The 18,963-nt window shown below is 48.8% G+C and overlaps 1 protein-coding gene across 1 annotated transcript in view; it reads right to left on the minus strand.

Annotated features, from left to right (window-relative positions):
* The window catches only part of LOC144111187 (uncharacterized), a 29,040-nt gene extending 13,272 nt beyond the window's left edge, over positions 1-15,768 (minus strand). The window contains exons 1-3 of the mRNA XM_077644369.1: positions 15,305-15,768; positions 4,526-4,902; positions 2,054-2,125 (exon numbers count right to left, since the gene is read on the minus strand). Of these exons, the coding sequence (XP_077500495.1) occupies positions 2,054-2,125; positions 4,526-4,902; positions 15,305-15,464 (609 nt within the window). The 5' untranslated portion in view covers positions 15,465-15,768. The remainder of the gene's footprint in view (positions 1-2,053; positions 2,126-4,525; positions 4,903-15,304) is intronic.
* Between the last annotated feature and the right edge of the window lie 3,195 nt (positions 15,769-18,963).

The following is an 18,963-nucleotide window of genomic DNA, read 5'->3' on the forward strand; positions in this document are numbered from 1 at the left end:
CCGACGCCATTGGCTGGAAGGGGGTCGTTTGACGGGGAAAAGCCGCTGCGTTCTTCGGTTGTATCCGACTATAGCGCGTATATGGTTGATGTTGAGCGGTTGATATATCAATCGCGACTTCGTCGACTGAAGCTGCATCCGGTTTAGGTGGATTGGATTAGAAAACGTTTAGGTGAAAAAAAAAAAAATCTCATAACGAATCCTTACAAAACGTCCGGCTCCCGCAGTCTTTCACCGCACCCGCATTCTGACGTTCCCATGCGATCAGCGCGCACGCATGCATCGTCCGCTCCCCATCGATCGAAGCCACGCGCCAGACCGGAGATCGAAACACGCTAGCGTGTCTCCCGGAATCATAGCGCTGTTCGGTGTTTGTTGTCGAGAAACAATGACGGCGTACGCGACCTCGCGTTTAATGCCGAAATGGGGCAGTAAACGGCGGGTCCACTAACGCGCGCCGTAATCATTAAGTTGTCTGAGCAAAGCGAGCTCGGCAACTTCGTGGGCATTCGTTGCCCCTGATGCTGCGGCGGTAATGCGACCGGACCGGCAGTAAGGAGAGAGTTTTAGTATAGCGTGCGCCGCCTACCGTCAGCGCAGCGCACACAGGCTCCTTGTGTCACCGTCCTGTGTGCGCTGTTCAATCCTGCCATGCGATACTAACATACCCAAACTCTCACGCTACCGTCAACGCTTAACGCTGCCGCCGGTCGGCAGTGCGCATGCGCAGAAGGCGTAGCCTGGTCGGGTCCAGGCAAGTGGCGCCATCTGTATCGCGCACTATGAGTTGCCGACCGCGGTAAGCGGTGACGATATATGGTTCACACTAAGCTAAAAATTGGAGAGGACACTTAAACTCCGCCTTACGGGTACGACACGATAGCGTAGTGTATTAGGCTTTCCATTCTGAGCAGTTTGACATCTTTGAACGCATTTTTAATTTTTTCGATTGCTTCAATTGATGAATTGATCAAGTGCACACTCTAAATTTTCTTAATTAGCTACATCAAGCAGTGGCATTTCACTCTGGGCATTTTGACACCTTGAACCACTCTTTTTCCAATTTTTCATTTTTCATTTCTATAATTAATAAATTAATTACAATGATTTCATTAACTCGCCATCGCCTATCACACACCAATCAACCATCAATCAATAGAATCACAAATTACTATGATACGATTATTTTAATGCAGTCTCCGATTATTTCCGACACGCGGTGCCGACTACTACTAAACCGACGGCTTTTCGACCGAATGAGCTGTATACGCTACCGCGTAGAAACAAAGTACGGGAAGGTGCTGACAGCCATCTCATGTTACTTTAGAAGCCCAGCATGCTTATGCACCCATGAAAGGCGCATGGAAAAACAGTACGGAATTTAACCCTGATGTGGAGGGCGACTGCTGACGCGCCACTGTTGCTGCACCGTCGGTGCCCTCCGAGGCCAGGGCCTAGTCAAGAGGATGTGTTCCCTCCTTTTGCCCTGCCTCAAGGGAAAGAACTATGTATTACCTCAATAAACCTCAAACCTAAACATACGCACGCTCCTTCCAGCGATTATTGAACCCTATTTAAAACAAGCCATTTTTGCTGACTCTCAACAAAACCGCCGTGCTGGGAGCCGAAACACCAATATCTTTTTTAGTGGTCGGCGTTGCTGTTTGCTTTCAAGGGAAAATTATATAAGCTCTTTGCTTTTGTCAGCATTCGTTATGAACAAAAATATAGTCAAAGCCTAAAGTTTCGCAAGCACTGATAAGAGCACTAGAGTTGTCCTGATCTGTGCTGGGAGAGAAATAAGGATCAAGCGAAAACGAGAACAGCTGTGCGATGTCAGGGCACGTTAAAGATCCCCAGGTGGTCGAAATTATTCCGGAGCCCTCCACTATACGTCACCTCTTTCTTCCTTTCTTCTTTCACTCCCTCCTTTACCCCTTCCCTTACGGCGCGGTTCAGGTGTCCGCCGATATATGAGACAGATACTGCGCCATTTTCTCCCCCCCCCCCGAAAAAAAAACAATTATTATTGAATTCGATTCAGCACGCTTACCTTGACAGGATGGAGGTAGCTTCTGCTGTTGCTGGCATCAAGTTCCCTTCCTGGAGAGTCGTCCGGGGAGCTCTGTGAATAGTTAATGCGTCACCTAATGAATAATGTTCTTTTTAATACTCTTAATATTAATTTTAATATCATTTTATTATTCTAATGTTCTCCTTTAGGCAGGTAATCTTGCTAAAGAAAAAAGTTTGTACTATGCTCGTGTCATGACCCTTTTGCACACCGCATCTATCTCCAGTCCACCACAAGGCTCGACAGGCAGCATAAAGCACATGAAAATGAACCTGACATATTCTATACGTAGACGCCGCAGAGTACTTCCACCTCTCAGCTTACGCCCTCTATGTACTCTCCAACAACCTACAAAGCGCGTCAGGCTTGACCAGGGCAAACACCTCGATAGGAGCCGAAGAAGCAGCCATCGCGCTAGCGATATCGTCTTCCACTGCCACTCTTATCCTGAGCGATTCCAAAACCGCCATTCAAAAGTTTGCCCGCGGACAGGTACATGCTGCCACCTATAAAGTGCTCACCACCAACCCCCAACCACCTCGCCTCATCCACATAGTCTGGGTACCGGCCCATTCGGGCAATCCCGGTAACGAAGCGCCCCATTCCGCTGCTCGAGCGTACGTCAACCGAGCGGCGTGTACTGAAGACCCAGGCAGCGCGAGAGACCGGCTGATCGCATATCACGACATCACGCTACACTACCTCCAAGAACGTCTACTTTACCCCCCGCCACACACATCGCTGACAAGACATTAACAGACGACCTGGCGACAACTACTGGCTCTCAATTTTCCCTCCCCAGCGCTAGAGTTCCCGGGTTCGAACCCGACCGCGGCGGCTGCGTTTTTATGGAGGAAAAACGCTAAGGCGCCCGTGTGCTGTGCGATGTCACCGCACGTTAAAGATCCCCAGGTGGTCGAAATTATTCCGGAGCCCTCCACTACGGCGCCTCTCCCTTTCTTCTTTCACTCCCTCCTTTATCCCTTCCCTTACGGCGCGGTTCAGGTGTCCAACGATATATGAGACAGATACTGCGCCATTTCCTTTCCCCAAAAACCAATTATATATTACATACTAGCGCTTTTCTTCACTTTTACTCACACCCCCCGAATATTCCCTTTGTGGGGCCCCGAGAGCCACATTCGACCACATTAAGTTCGTCTGCCGACAACTGCAACAATGGGCCCTCGCGGACCCGGAGGCGTGGGATGGGAGGTCGTGGTCTCTAGTTCCGACCCAGCCTCGCAACTGAGACTCGTGCAGTGGGCGGAGAAGGTCGGCTTCAGGCATGGGCTGCCGGCCACTACCCACGCCCAGGAGCCAGGCCACCTGTAGTAAACCATGAGGGCTCCTCCAATAATAAAGTTTTTCACTACCACTATCCCCGCACTTTAAGCAGAAAGGAGTAAAAAAGGGACTAAACTCTCCTCTGGCGCACAATAAATGGATGTGCGGTAGGCGACAACTTACTCCCCCTCTTTACTCCCATACAGGCGTATTCGTGTTTAGAGTGCACCCTCTACCCAGACACCACTCCTCCATCCTCGCTGCTGGCGTCACCCAACGGGTCTGACTTTGATGAGGCAAGGTATATGGCCATTGCAAAGCAGAAGTTTGGGCTAGTTGGCCAGCGCATGTGCTGTCTTCCTTCTCTACAAGTTCGTCACGTCTAACCATGAAAGTGGACATCCTGAACACTTAATGTTCGACCAAATGAAGTGGTCCCTCTTCAGACTTCGCTGCCATTGCTCGGTTCAATGCTAGACGAAGATGGCTTGCTCTCTTTTCAACCCGGTGAACTTGCCCACGTTAGCTCACCTTTTAGTGATTTTCTCTGGGTTCCTGTGTTTTGGCTATTAGCAACGGCAGTGGATCAATGCGGGAACGAAAGCGAAAATGTTCGCCTAAATGTGCGTGTTGGTGTGTCATTTGGTGGGCGACTTAGTACAGCTCTTGAGTGAGTGAGTGAGTGAGTGAGTGAGTGAGTGAGTGAGTGAGTGAGTGAGTGAGTGAGTGAGTGAGTGAGTGAGTGAGCGAGCGAGTGAGTGAGTGAGTGAGTGAGTGAGTGAGTGTTTGGGTGTGTGTGTGTGGGGGTGGGTGGGTGGGTGGATGAGTGAGTGAGTGAGTGAGTGGGCGGGTTGGTGGATGAATTAGTGAGTGAGTGGGCGGGTGGGTGGATCAGTGAGTGAGTGAGTGAGTGAGTGAGTGGGTGGGTGGGTGGGTGAGTGAGTGAGTGGGTGGGTGGGTGGGTGAGTGAGTGGGTGGATAAGTGGGTGAATGAGTGGGTGGGTGAGTGAGTCCGTGAGTGAATGAGTGGGTGGGTGGGTGGGTGAGTGAGTGAGTGAGTGAGTGAGTGAGTGAGTGAGTGAGTGAGTGAGTTGGTTGGGGTTGGGTGAGCGAGTGAGTGAGTGAGTGAAAGTGAGAGCTCTCATGCAGCCAAAGGTACCTCACCGTGCCGCCTTCATCGCCATGCGTCTGCTGCTCGTCGTCGGACAGCAGCGCCCCCAGGTGGGCAATGTAGTTCGAAGCCAGCACCAAGATGTCCAGCTTAGACAGCTTCGTGTCCGGAGGCACTGCGGGCAGCGAGCCCTGCAGGGCTTGGAACGCGCTGCGAAGGCTCCTCACGCGGCTGCGTTCCCGGGCGGCGTTCCGCGACGTGGCTTTGGCTTGGCTTCTGGCTGCGGACGGCGCGTTGCAGTCTGCGACCGAGAGTAACGCCGCCTCGCGGGCTTCAGCATCTGTACTAGAGTCGGGCAGGGCTCCCTGCAGCAGCTGCTCGCAGCAGTCGCTCGTGGGCACGGGGGGCACTTCCAGGAGAGGAGACAGGCCTGCGTTGAAAACATGCGTTCGTAGGAAGAATAATTACGAGGTTTTTATTGTTTCTTTTATTTTCATCATCGTCATCACCAGTCTGTATAAGCCCATCGCAGGACAAAGGCCTCTCTCATGTCTGTCAAATTACCCCGTCAGCTGCAGCCACCGTGCCAGCTGCAGCCACCGTATCCCACCAAACTTCTTAATCTCATCCGTCTACCTATCTTTCTGCCGCCCCCTGCTACGCTTGCCCTCTCTTGGAATCCAGTACGTTACCTTTAAGGACCAGCGGTTATCTTGCTTTCGCATTACATGCCCTCCTCAAGCCCATTTCTTCCTCTTGATTTCGACTAGGATGTCATTAACCCGCGTTTGTTCCCTCACCCACTCTGCCCGCTTCCTCGGTGAGCACCGGTAGGATACAGCTGTTGTACACTTTTCTCTTGAGGGTTATTGGTAAACTGCCATTCATTATCTGAGATACCCTTAAGAGCTCAACCCCATTTTTATTCTTCTAGTTATTTCGCCTTCGTGACTCTGATCTGCGGTCACTGCCTGCCCTAACTACTCTTCCCTTACCACTTCCAGTGCCTCGCTCATTGTTTCTCAACGAAGATATCTCTTCACGTAGTTGTAGCTGTGCGGCCATAAAGGAAACACCTTCGTTACGTCGAGAGACCATTTTCACTGGTGGAGAGAACAATTTCTCCTTGCCCGGGATCCGACAACTCACAACCAATCTCGGTTGCGAGCACTCGGAGTCGCACCCGGCCACGTGAGACAGCTTGAATCGACAACTCGAAGCAGTGGGAATATTTTAACCGCGAACTCGACGCGGCCGAACACAGCCAGCGGCCAAGCAAGAACCGGTGTCTCGCCAACCCGTCGCTTATCCCTTGCACAAATTTGTTTAGACAGTCTATAGGCTGTCCATAGACAATCCCTGGAGAACAGTCCATAGGCAACACAAATCCTATAGACAGTCAATAGACAATCTGTGGATGTATGGCCATACACTTTTAGTAGACTTTTGTCCATAGACAGTCTGTAGACTATTATTAGACAAAAATAAATATTTATTGAAAGGCAATAGAGTCTAAGAAATTTACAGACTGTCTATAGACCATTTTTATAAGGGATCGTCGCCACTAACACCCTCAGAGAAACGGCGGAAAGCAACGCGTAGTCAGTGGCAAAGAGGGGAGGTCTCCAGAATAATCTCGACCACCTGCTTCAAGCCTCCATCTAATTGCTGTGCACAGAACATGTTGCTCACAACCCGGTGGGCAAATTGTGATGACGTTACAACGTCGCGTGACCTCTCTCGACCAGTCGTCTCGGTAATAGGCGGCGTTTTAAAGCGAAAGCCTTACTACTCCCTTACGCAGCTCGTTCGACGCGTGTTTCATATGGCCTTGAACAGAGGAGAACCACGTGACGTCGCCAAGCCACAGTTTTAGCCGGAGTGCAGCAAATGCGGCGGCAAAGCCACCGTAGACCACTTCTTCTGGGACTGTCCGGGAGATCCCCAACCAATATCGCTCAAGAGGCTCGCGCTCCAGGGCCCGTGGGAGACCTTGTTGCTCAGCTCCGACCTGGAAACCCAAGTACAGTGGTGACGAGAGCCCAAGAGGTCGCCGCCAGTCTCCACTGACGGCCGCCTAACAAGATCAACAAACCCATTTATAACTCAAGCCGATAATAAACATTTTCCAATCCAAAATGCCGAAACCGATAATAGCGGGAGCTTCGAAAACAAAGGAAAGGCTCATAACTGCCCCACCCCCCCCCCTTTTCCGGGACAGTGGACACCTCAGTCGTGGTTTAAGTTACGTGGCGGTAGTGAAAGGTTGTCTGGCTAAATATCTGATACGGCCGGGTACCATTGGAACCCAAGATATTAAACTTATTTTTTGAAATACGGCTGTGTGCTTCAAGCACTCTGGCACGGATCGGCCCGGTATTTCACAGCCTCCGGAATCGGCCCGGAGCATACTAGCGCGCGTCTTATCTTTCTATCTTTACTCTCCTATCTTTAACTCTCCTACTTTCGGCACGTGGCAGCGGTAGTGGCTCGGCTTGAGCCATGGTGGGCAGGCCCGTGCTCTTTTTTTTTTCATTCTTCCTGTCGTCACCAGCAGCAGCAGCAGCAGCAGCAAGGTGCGCTGCATGCGTTGGCATTGACAACGTTGCGGCAGAAACGCGGCACTGAAGCTATAGGCCGTCGGGGTTCATTGTCTTCATTGCTGTTGGCATTGCGATGATTTTGAGGAAAGGAAGGGCACATAACTTGCTCCCTGAGTCAGTGGATGCCTCAATCGTGCTTTGAGGTACGTGGGAATGTGAGAGAGAGAGAGAGAGTGAGATGTGAGCTGCATGCATTTGCGCTGACAACGTTGTGGCAGACACGCGGCAATGCAGCAACAGGCCGCAGCGTTCAATGGGTGACCAACCACTCGCAATCAGCCATTAATTTAACTGCGACCTGCCTTAATGGCAGGGTGGGCGCGCTGTCTGTTTAGTGTCCGGAACGCAGTCAACGTTACAGACGCCAAGCCGCGTCTAGTTGCCCAATACACCACAGTTATCGCTCTCTAACAAGGTTCACCAGTAATTAATAATAATAGTAATTGGTTTTTTGGGGACAAAGGAAGTGGCGCAGTATCTGTCTCATATATCGTTGGACACCTGAAACGAGCTGTAAGGGAAGGGATAAAGGAGGGAGTGAAAGAAGAAAGGAAGAGGTGCCGTAGTGGAGGGCTCCGGAATAATTTTGACCACCTGGGGATCTTAAATGTGCACATTGACATCGCACAGCACACGGACGCCTTAGCGTTTTGCCTCCATAACAACGCAGCAGCCGCGAGTTCTACCTTGAACGATTAATAACTGGACGATCCACTCCAGTTCCAACACAGCGCTGTGCGCGTGTGTTTTAATTCCTCCAACACGAACTAATCACGCGCACAACCTGGACACATTTCTTATTGTGTAAATAGTTTGTACATATTACTTCTCCCCTATCCTCTCTTCCTGTCCCCTCACCTCTTTCATTTCATTTCTCCATTCGGCCTGCTATCCTTTATTTCCGCTGCCCCAGCTCAGGTGCTTCAGTATCGATGGCCGATGCCGGGGCTAGCAAAAATCTTTTCCTTACTATTTACTATTATTTTAATAAACAAAACGCTACCACCACCGCGGTCGGATTCGAACCCGAGAGCTCCGGATCAGTAGCCGAGCGTCCTAACCATTGAGCCACCGCGGCGGGGCCGGTGACTAAACCCCAGATAATTTTTTTCACTCTCCGCCCACCCCTTCCTCCATTCCATCCAGTGTGGTTAGCTTTCCGCCGAGAAGTGAGCCTGTTACTGCGCCTTTCCTTTGCTAATAACCTCCCGGCGCTGTTGAGGTGTCCACTGAGAAGTGTGGTGGTGGTGGTAGTGGTTTTATTAAAAATAATAGTAAAAAGGAAGGAAAAGATTTTTGCTAGCCCCGGCATCTGCCATCGATACTGAAGCACCTGAGCTGGGGCAGCGGAAATAAAGGACAGCAGGCAGAATGGAGAAATGAAATGAAAGAGGTGAGGGGACAGGAATAGAGGACCGGGGGAGAAGTAATATGTACAAACTATTTACACAATAAGTAATGTATCCAGGTTGTGCGCGTGATTAGTTCATTTAAGAGGAATTAAATCACACACGCGCACAGCACTGTGTAGGTTACAACTGGAGTGGGGCGTCCAGTTATTAATCGTTCAAGGTAGAACTCGCGGAGCGTTCGGTCACTGCGTGTAACTACCTGACGGAGAACAGACGGGACGTCAAGCCCGTGTGTTCGAGGAATGCACAGAGGCTACTGCGCTTTTTTTTCTCTCTATTTGCGTTTGTTAATATTGCAATATTTGGGGTAAATTTGCGACAATGGCCCCTCGTGTGTGAAAACATTGAACCAATAGTCAAAAGACGGAGTGATGTACAGAAATACACTGCGCAACATGCGACAAACAGTTTCAAAGCTGTGAAAAAAATAATAACTACGTTCGCGCCATTTGCCAGTGCACTTTACAACGTTTTGTGGAGTGTCGTAGACCTCATCGGCAGGCGACTGTGGCTCCATTGCTGCGGTGAGAGTACGCCGTGACTTGTCTTATTCGCACGACGCACTAGTTTCGTCGGGAGATAGCTATTGCTCTGGCATTGAAAAAAAAAATCGCGTTAATTTATATTATGTTCACGCCGTTATAGTCTCGCGGCTATTTCTGCATGTGAAATGAATATGCCTTCACTCAACCACATTCATTTTACAGAGAAGCTGCATACCACTACCGTCCAGGAAAATTTTCGTGTCTTCGTAAGCAAAAAAACGCCGCGATAAAAATAGAATGCCACTCCGAGCGGAAAAGTACCCAACTGAGGGTAAAAAATGTATTAAAAATTGAAGAATAAATAAAAATAATAAAAATAAAGACTAAAAAGCATATAACGGGGTAATATAGGTACCTTTCACTTGTCTCTGCTTTCACTCTTCGTCGAGCCACGTGTGTGAATTTTCAAGTGCTGTCGCAATGAATAATTGGGTGTCGTTTTACAGCTTCGGTCCAACCACCTTCACAGAGCGAATTCGAGCCACAATTTTTTTTCTGCAAGTGCCTGTTCCTTTCTTCTCTCAGTCCCCGCTTTATCCCTTCTCTTACGGCGCGGTTCAGGTGTCCGCCGAGATGTGAAACAGATACTGCGCCATTTCCTTTCTCCAAAGACCAATTTTCAATTTTCAATTCAAGCATTAGATGACTCATCTATGCGAAAACCAGGCGTCACCCCAAAAGCGACTCGCGACTTGTCAGAACTGTGTGGCGTCATAAAAGGCGTCATCATCATTATCAGCCTGACTACACCCACTGCAGGGCAAAGGCATCTCTCATGTCTCTCCAATTCACCTGGTCCTTTGCCGGCTGCGGCCACCGCATTCCAGAAAACTTCTTAATCTCATCCGCCCAGTTAACTTTCTCCCGCCCCGTGATGCGCTTGCCTTCTCTTGTAATATCCACTCCGTTACCTTTAAAGCCCAGCGGTTATCTCGCCTTCGCCTCTGCCCAAGGTCATTTCTTCTCTTGATTTCGGCTAGGATGTCATTAAACATTGTTTGATACCTGGCCCAATCTGCCCTCTTCCTGTCTCTTAACGTTACGCCAATCATATTTCTTTCCATGGCTCGCTGCGTTGTCCTTAACTTAACCTGAACCCTTTTTGTTAGCCTCCACGTTTCTGCCCCGTAGGTGAGTACCGGTAAGATTATCTGTTGTACACTTTCCTCTTGAGGGAAATTGGTAAACTGCCACTCATGATCTGAGGGAATCTGCCATATGCGCTCCACCCGATTCTTATTCTTCTAGTTATTTCGCTTTCGTGATTCGGTTCAGCTGTCACTATCTGGCCTAAGTAGACGTATTCCCTTACCACTTCCAGGACCTAGCTTTCAACTGCGAATTGCTGCTCCCTTGCGAGACTGTTGAACATTACTTTGGTTTTCTGCATGTTAATTTTTAGACCCATCGATCTGCTCTGCCTGTCTAACTCATTGATCACGTTTCGCAGTTCATGCCCTGTGTGACTTAGCATGGCAATGTCATGAGTGAATTGCACATTACTTAACTATTCTCCATTAACTCTTATCCCCAACTGTTCCCAATCGAGGCCTCAGAATACCTCCTGTAAACAGGCGATGAATAGTATTGGCGAGATCGTGTCTCCTTGCCTGACGCCCATCCTTACTGGAATTTTATTGTTGACATTATGGAGGACTGTGGTAGCTGTGCAATCGTTATAGATATATTCCATTATTTTCACATAAGACTCTCCTGCACCCTTATTCCGCAATTCCTCCATCACTGCTGAGGTTTCCACTCAGCCAAGTGCTTTCTAGTATCAATCAAGGTTATATATAGCGGTCGGTCGTATTCTGCGCATTTTGCTATCAACTTATTGATAGTGTGAATGTCGAGTATCCTTTACGAAAGCCTGCCTGATCATTTGGTTGAGTCAAGTCTAAGATTGTCCTGACTCTATTAGCGATCACCTTAGTAAATACCTTATAGGCAACGGACAGTAAGGTGATCGGTCTGTAAATTTTTTAAGTCCTTGACGTCTGCTTTCCTCGCCAAATTCAGTTTCCAATGGCGCCCTGTCCGGAACCATAGATTCTTATTACCCTCCGCTGAATAACGGGTCTGACCGCTGTCTTGGTCATTTGCTCCGCAGCCGCTGGCGATTGGGGCCCCAAGGTTAATTGGTTTGTTCATAGAAGAATATGCTCAACCACTTCTTAACGTTCTGAATGTTACGCGATTCGGAGCAGCATTCGCCCCACTTGATTTTCCTTGGTCAGTCAGCGGAGTTCTTGGGTGCCGGATTGTCTCGTTTTCAAACTCCCCAAATCTGATTGGGTGAATCGTTGCTTGGGCCACTAAATGTGCGAATACCCGATATTATTCTGGTGTGGTCCATCACCTCATGGTGTGGTCCATCACCTCAGTTGTGGGCATCATCATCGATTATATTTATCCACGCAATGCTTAAGTAATCCCTTTTCCGTTGTTAAATACTATGTGCGAGACTACTTGATGACCTTCCGCTTACATGTTTCAACTGCGACTGATGCCTCGGTGTGTGAAGGAAAGGCAGGTGTAGGCATTTACTACCAATCCCTTGACTGGCCTTTTCTCTTCGTCTTCGAGATTTCACGCCTGTTTATTTGGCCGAGTATCTAGCGGTGGTTCTTGCACTGCGCAAAATACCCAACTCTTTTTCGGTAATAACAATAATTATGAACTCATTATCCTTATGCACTTCCCTGACTGCGTCTACCGAATCGCAGCCATTTCGAATGCAAAAATTTCGAATCCCTCCACATGTCCAATCAATTCGATTTGTTTGGGTACCTGGACACAGGGGTCTTCATTTAAATGAATCAGCTGATGCTTTAGCCAAGGCTGCCCAGAGTGGTCCGATGGTTGACGCCCTTTCAACCTGTGCTTACATTACGGTGGCACGGTTTCGTACGTACACTTTAATGAGGGAATTTGGCGCATCAGCGCTTACTTCCTTGGGCGATTTTCAGCACCTCATTTTCCCTTGAAGGAACAAATCTTGGCGACCTTTCAAACTTGAAGTTTCCTTCACGCAACTACGTTGCAGTGTGCCGCAACTAAATATTTACCACTACAGTCCTGGTCTTGCGACCTCCCCATTGTGTCCGTATTATGCTGAGCCGGAAACAACAGGGCACTTTTTTTCTCCATTGTGTCGCTAGTCATCGATAAGGAGGCGGCTGTTACAAGTTCCTTTACAGAAGCTCAGTTTGCGCTGTCTTTTGCGGTTGTTATATTCCTTGGCACTTCTATGCTTGGACATACCAATGGGAATGTTTGCACTGCCGTTAAAAATTTTCTTATAGAAACAAAACGCCTACCATCGTAAGCTTTCGTAATTCCCCCTTTGCCCTTTATTTTGGAATTTCCTTCTTGCTGTTAATAATAATTGGTTTTTGAGGAAAGGAAATGGCGCAGTATCTGTCTCATATATCGTTGGACACCTGAGCCGCGCCGTAAGGGAAGGGATAAAGGAGGGAGTGAAAGAAGAAAGGAGGAAGAGGTGCCGTAGTGGAGGGCTCCGGAATAATTTCGACCACCTGCGGATCTTTAACGTGCACTGACATCGCACAGCACACGGGCGCCTTAGCGTTTTTCCTCCATAAAAACGCAGCCGCCGCGGTCGGGTTCGAACCCGGGAACTCCGGATCCTTTTTGCTGTTCCTACATGTTGTTTCTTCTTTCTTTTACCCACTCTCTCACATAAATATAAGCTTGTTAGGCCCCCTTGCCACCCTCAACCACCTCTCTCAAGGAAACTATGTTGCACAATTTTTTTTTTTACATCATCAAATGTTATACCCGCCGCAGTGGCTCGGTGGTTAGGGCGCTTGGCTACTGATCTGGAGTACTCGGGTCGAACCCAACGGCGGCGACTGCGTTTCGATGGAGGCGAAACGCTAAGGCGCCCGTGTGCATTGCGATGTCAGTGCACGTTAAAGATCCCCAGGTGGTCGAAATTATTCCGGAGCCCTCCACTACGGCACCTCTTTCTTCTTTCACTCCCTCCTTTATCCCTTCCCTTAAGGCGCGGTTCAGGTGTCAGCCGAGATGCGAGACAGATACTGGGCCATTTTCTTTCTCCAAACGCTATTTTTTTTCAGTCCCATGTTTGCCGCATGCAGTTTTTAATACAGGTAGTCACCGCCTGGTGGCCAATCACCCTTGAGGGTATGTGCCTTTTTATGAGGTCAACAACTACTACACCAGGGTTCAGATCCTGCTCTGGTGACTAGTGCTTAGAACAATCGGAGTTTTACGCCACCTAGTGCAGACTGCAGACGTTAACTACGACGCTTTTTTGGTCGAGCTTCCATTGCACCATTAACATTAAATCAGCATAATTAATTATCATCACCAAAGTAAAATTTTAAGCAACGTTAACTAAAACCTATACGTGCTTTAGTGGTGTCACATGCATGTAACCGCAGCACATTATCGTGTGCGGTAGCATCAGCTCACTCTGAAGATCTTATCGCCGGGAGTGGATACTTCTACATTTTTCCCGCCCTTAAAATCAATAAACTTCGCCTATTATCTCAGGCCAGTAGAGTCATGCCTCGTTAATACGACTCCCGTTAATATGTGCGACTCCAAGTATGGACACTCTTCCGGGGGACAAAACTTTTTCAGTGTATTTAGGCCCCTTTAATATGGAAACTCGCTGTCTGGACAATGAACGAGCAGAAATTGCGCAGTGTTCATTAGGGTGCATGTATTTTTGTCTCGTTAATATGGACGGCGATGAGAACAAAATCTCTACTGCAACAATCAGGCGCTCCAATTTCTGTATCTTGAGCGCAGTACACCGGAGGAATGCGGAGATAAAGCCCAAAGGGTTGAGTGATGGGCCTTCTCCTTCATGGTTTCATGCTTCACAGTGCAAAGTTGTCCAATCGATGCACCTCACCATTTCCCACATTGCGTGAATAACTGGGATGAAAACTCCCTCCACAACTTGTGCAACACAGAGAGCCGCATTTCAGCAGCTGTCAGCCGGCTAAGTGCTGAGAAAAGCCGTGTAGCCGGGTTTCAAAGGACCCCCCTACAGCCAATGGCGTCGGCCGATTCTCATGACCGTGCAGTGGCAGACGAAAGGGGATAGTGCCATCCCTCCATGGTCAGGAATCAATCCTCCCTGCATTGTAGCGCCACTCCCTGCACTGTCGGCTCTAGCAGGGTCATGAGAATCGCCCGGCGCCATTGGCTGGAAGGGTTCCTTTGACGGAGAAAAGCAGCTGCGTTCTTGAGTTGTATCCGACTACGTAGTAGTAGTTACGTCATTTAGCCGCGAAACGCCATCAAGCATATCATAGACCACTAGGCACGTCAAGCTGCACTACATTATTTCAGGCACAATGGAGACCAAGAAAATGGGCTTGGAGCTGGCCAAAATCATGTCTAATTTCAACTTCTCTGGCCACCAGGATAGACAGAAGCAGACCTTAATCCTAACATGTTTCTTTTTTCTTCCTCGCGATTCGCTAACTGACGACTTCGCTTCACGGACAGCCAAGCCGTCACTTTTTCAAGAACTTAGAATGCTTTCATTCATACTAGTGTTTCAGGTCATGGTGTCAAATACAGTCTACAGCATTGTATCTAACAACCGCCCGCTCACAATCCATTTTTTGCTATGCCTACCAGTAACACCAGAAATGCAAGATATCTAAACATTAATCTTCCTTTTAACGCGCAACTTTTACGGTCAGCGATTGCTGCAGTTTTCTGTGCTAAAATTTGGAATGACATTTCGCTTGAAATCAAAATACTAGCAAATTTGAAAACTCTGTAAAAAGATTTTTCCTTAGTAAAACAGCAGTAGTCACAAGCAGTATTTATTTTTGCTTGTTTTTCTCTTTTTTCGTGTTATGACCGGCATGCATTTGCACTGTTTGAATTTCCAACCTATTACAGTGCTATTACAGCAGGGAGCGGCAGAAAGTTAGGTGGGCGGATGAGATTAAGAAGCTTTCGGGGATACGGTGGCCGCAGCTGGCACAGGACAGGATTAATTGGAGAGACATGGGAGAGGCCTTTGCCCTGCAGTGGGCGTAGTCAGGCTGATGATGATGATGATGATGACTGTGCTGCCAAGAGTGCGGGACTACGGGCCTAACTAGCTTTGGATATGGGCCCATCAATATTTGATGCATGATTTATGCGTTAATTAAAGCAAAATAATCTCTAATATCTCTCTACACGAGTTTTTCTTCGCGTCTTTGGGACCAGTGGACCTGGTGAACAGCGAAGCCAGCCCGATCACTCACCTAGAGATGCGTCGTCAGAGGACGAAGTGCTGAGGCCGAGGTCAGACGCCAAGTCCAGCTCCAGGAGACCGTCGAAATAGCACGGCTCCTCCTCGATGCCTTCCCACAGCTTCCACGAGCAGTCCGCCGTGTCAAAGTCCATATTGAGAAAGTCTTCCATCACGGTTCAAGTGCGTTCGTCTCGTGTACGAGGCAAATTAGCGTCTCAAACACAGCATTAAACGCCTTAATTCCCGGCGGTTTTATGCGACTTAGCCTCAGAAGTCGTCGATCAATCAAACTTGAGATTTACGACCGAGAAAGGAGAACAAGCCGTAACGTTCAAAATGCCTTTAAGCCTGGTATGCTTCTAGTATTCAAAGGGCGCAGGGAGCGGTGAACACAAAGCGCTGCTCTGACTTCAATTCATGTACTGCTTCGTATCCGTCGCCTCAGCAATACGCGATGGCCATCAGAGTATGATACTCCTTACAGAAGCGTATCCAGTATACCCTTCCTCCCAACTCAACAATTCATCATTCCGTTAATTGTTCCAAGAGCTGGCATCACAGTGAAGTCACTTAAAGACTTGCTCAGAGCGCCAGGATCGCCTCAGCAATACGCGATGGCCATCAGAGTACGGTACTCCTTGCAGAAGCGTATCCAGTATACCCTTCCTCCCAACTCAACAATTCATCATTCCGTTAATTGTTCCAAGAGCTGGCATCACAGTGAAGTCGCTTAAAGACTTGCTCAGAGCGCCAGGATGATTAGTGCATAAGTTGACCGCTCGCACCGTTATTGAACAGTTTGTTGAGCAGACCACCACCTAGTAGGGTCCAGGAGATGCAGAAAGCCTCTATTTCCTGCTGCAGGGTGACAGCTTCAATTCCTTGTCTTCTACGGTAGAGGCATCCGTTCCTTTCATCTACCGACGAGTCAGCTTTCTCTGTGGACGTATGACGCACATGCTGTTTCCAACGGCGACTGAATCGTAGGCGTTCTTTCCTTGTCGATGACGCCAGGCCACCGCGCCTGCTAGAGCCTTTCTCCTCCAGCACAGACGTGTCGCGTTCAAAGAGGACACGTCATCGCCTGCTCTCAGGGGGCGTCAGCTCAACATAGCCACCTGTCTCAACCGCAGCAGGATTTCTCGAGCGCACGAATCCGACCACTACAACTGTTCACTGGAGAAAACTGGACAGTCGTCAGTCACGAGCAAAGGAACTCACACCCCCGTTCGAACACGTCTCGAAGTATATGGAAGATCACAAGACACGGCGGTCCTGATGCCTCCCTTAAAAGCCCGCAGAGACGAGGAGGAGAAGGCGAAGGCCGGTATCTTTTTCTCGCCGACCCTTCGAGAGTGGTTGTCCGTGGCAGTCGAGCAATGAGCACCGCCCACCGGAGAGGTGTCCAGTTACGCTCCGCCCCCTCGTCTGCTCGACAAGGGGGAGAAGCGGATAGATAACGACGAGCGGAGAGGGTAATCGAGAGAGTAAAGAGTACGATATCGCTCTGGCAGGCCGCACTTCCTTATCACCTGGACGCATTTCGTTTTGGGCGTATGCAGTACGGTCTGCGTCACCCTTGTGTACAACACTCGATCAGTGCGCATCAGACAACAAGAACTGAAATTATACAGTAGCCCATGGTCTGCTAGCAAAACTCTCGTGCCCACAGCGCTTGTATGACTATATGGCTCAAGTTCTAGTTGTGTCTACAACTATAGAAGATGTGACGAGGTGTCGCTTTTTTCTTAAGGGCAGTGCCCCGCTTGAGCTCCCTATAAAAGGGCGACGCACACTTCTGTGTTCGTCCTCGTACTTTCACCCTGGTTGCTCTAGTCATTAACCCAAACCACAAACCCAAACCACTGCACTAGTATGCAGTACGTTTAAAGAGGACCCACCAGCTGACTGGATAACTCTTGTCTTGAGTTCGAGCAGATTTCGTTTCGTATGCTGTGCGCGCACGACTCGCGCACGCTAGTATATATATTTTTTGCATGCGTTAAATTAACGTAGACAGGAAGACCGAAGGCATCGTGCTCTGCGTAGATGTGTCTCGTTTCCAACAAAGTGATGTCTAGTGCACAAAAATAATGTTTTTTCTTCTTGGTACATTGTGAAGCCACCACACACGGGCGCTCTGACGAAGGCTCGCCCTCGTGAGGATGACATCACCCATGACTGACCTCTTAACCACGTGGTTAGACGAGGGCTGAGGGAGAATCGGCGCAGAAAAAAAAAGTGAGGGCAATGGGTGTCATGTTTTCGCAAGTACAGTTTTCAGTCTCGTCGTCTCCAGAAGCACAGAGACATTTGAACTCAAACCTGTTGTGCATGTGATATAGATTGTCTAGTACATCATTCATTTACAGGTTTTAATATTCACCTCCACAGTTGCGGGCTTAGTGGCCACTGTGGCGACCGATAACTTTACTTATTTATTTATTTACTCATTTATTTGCTCACAGGGTACCCTACAACGCCGAAGCGTTATATATACGGAAGTACAAAAACGAAGAAAAATCTATGCCGTGAAACCGAGAAAACAAATAAGCAGGTGTTTTAAAAAATTGTCACCACGAATTTGACACTAACAAGTTCGAAACTATTGCCTACGAACAATGTACCAAACCGCAGCGCAAAAATAGCTACTGCCTCGGCCACGAGTCCATGAGGAGCCAAGCAGAGTAGCCGCTGTCAGCGCGTACTACTGCATTCCGACATAGTGTAGGGAAAAACTGTATCCGAGCACATCTGCGTGTTGATTCGACTAACCTCTACCGCGCACACTGTCCGGTGACGTAGAGCACTTTGAAGACAGCTACGCAATGCAATGCAGGTGGAGTGGCTTGCCGAAAGTGCCTCCCCATATTTAGAGTACACTGATCGACAAGCAAGACTCTCACTTTGGCTGTTGAAGCATTGAGTTTCTAGATATTACCTAGAGGGAAAGCTAGCGCCACCGTCTAAGTAAGTTTCTTAAATAACACTTCATCCACCTCAGGAATGACGGGAAGACGAGGTTTCGTGTTTGGGTTGGCTTGTGTTGGCTTGTGTTGGGCCGAAAGCGTGGATTGTACCTCGAAATCGGTGGCTGCGCCGAGATACTCTCCACTGTCCGCCGATTAAGTTATTTCAAAACTGCGTTTTTCACTCTTTCAATTGGTTTAGCGCGAATGATTTGATTTGATTTGATTTTAAGGGGTTTAAGGTCCCAAAACGTCTCTGGCTATAAGTGACGCCGTAGTGAAGGGCTCGGGATAATTTCGACCACCTGGGGTTCTTTAACGTACACTGGCATCGCACAGTACTCGGGCCTCTAGAATTTCGCCTCCATCGAAATGCGACCGCCGCGGCCGGGATCGAACCCGCGTCTTTCGCGTCAGCAGCCGAGCGCCATAACCACTGAGCCACCGCGGCGGATCGCTCAAGGCACGTAAGAACCAAGCACATGTAACAATGTATAACATTTTTCAAGAGTGTTCCCACCATAGGGTTTTCTACTGAGCTGTTTAACGGGGCATTTACCGCAGGCCTGATGGTCAAAAGCTATAAAGGGTGAGAAGAATTGCTGTCCTAATTCCTCGGAGCCTTTTGAAGTTCGGTGGGGCCGTGCAACGCTGATGGGCTCAACACCAATCCCTATGGCCGAAAGACTAGAAAAAATAA

This window comes from Amblyomma americanum, chromosome 11 (assembly GCF_052857255.1).
Source record: "Amblyomma americanum isolate KBUSLIRL-KWMA chromosome 11, ASM5285725v1, whole genome shotgun sequence".
Lineage (NCBI taxonomy): Eukaryota > Metazoa > Arthropoda > Arachnida > Ixodida > Ixodidae > Amblyomma > Amblyomma americanum.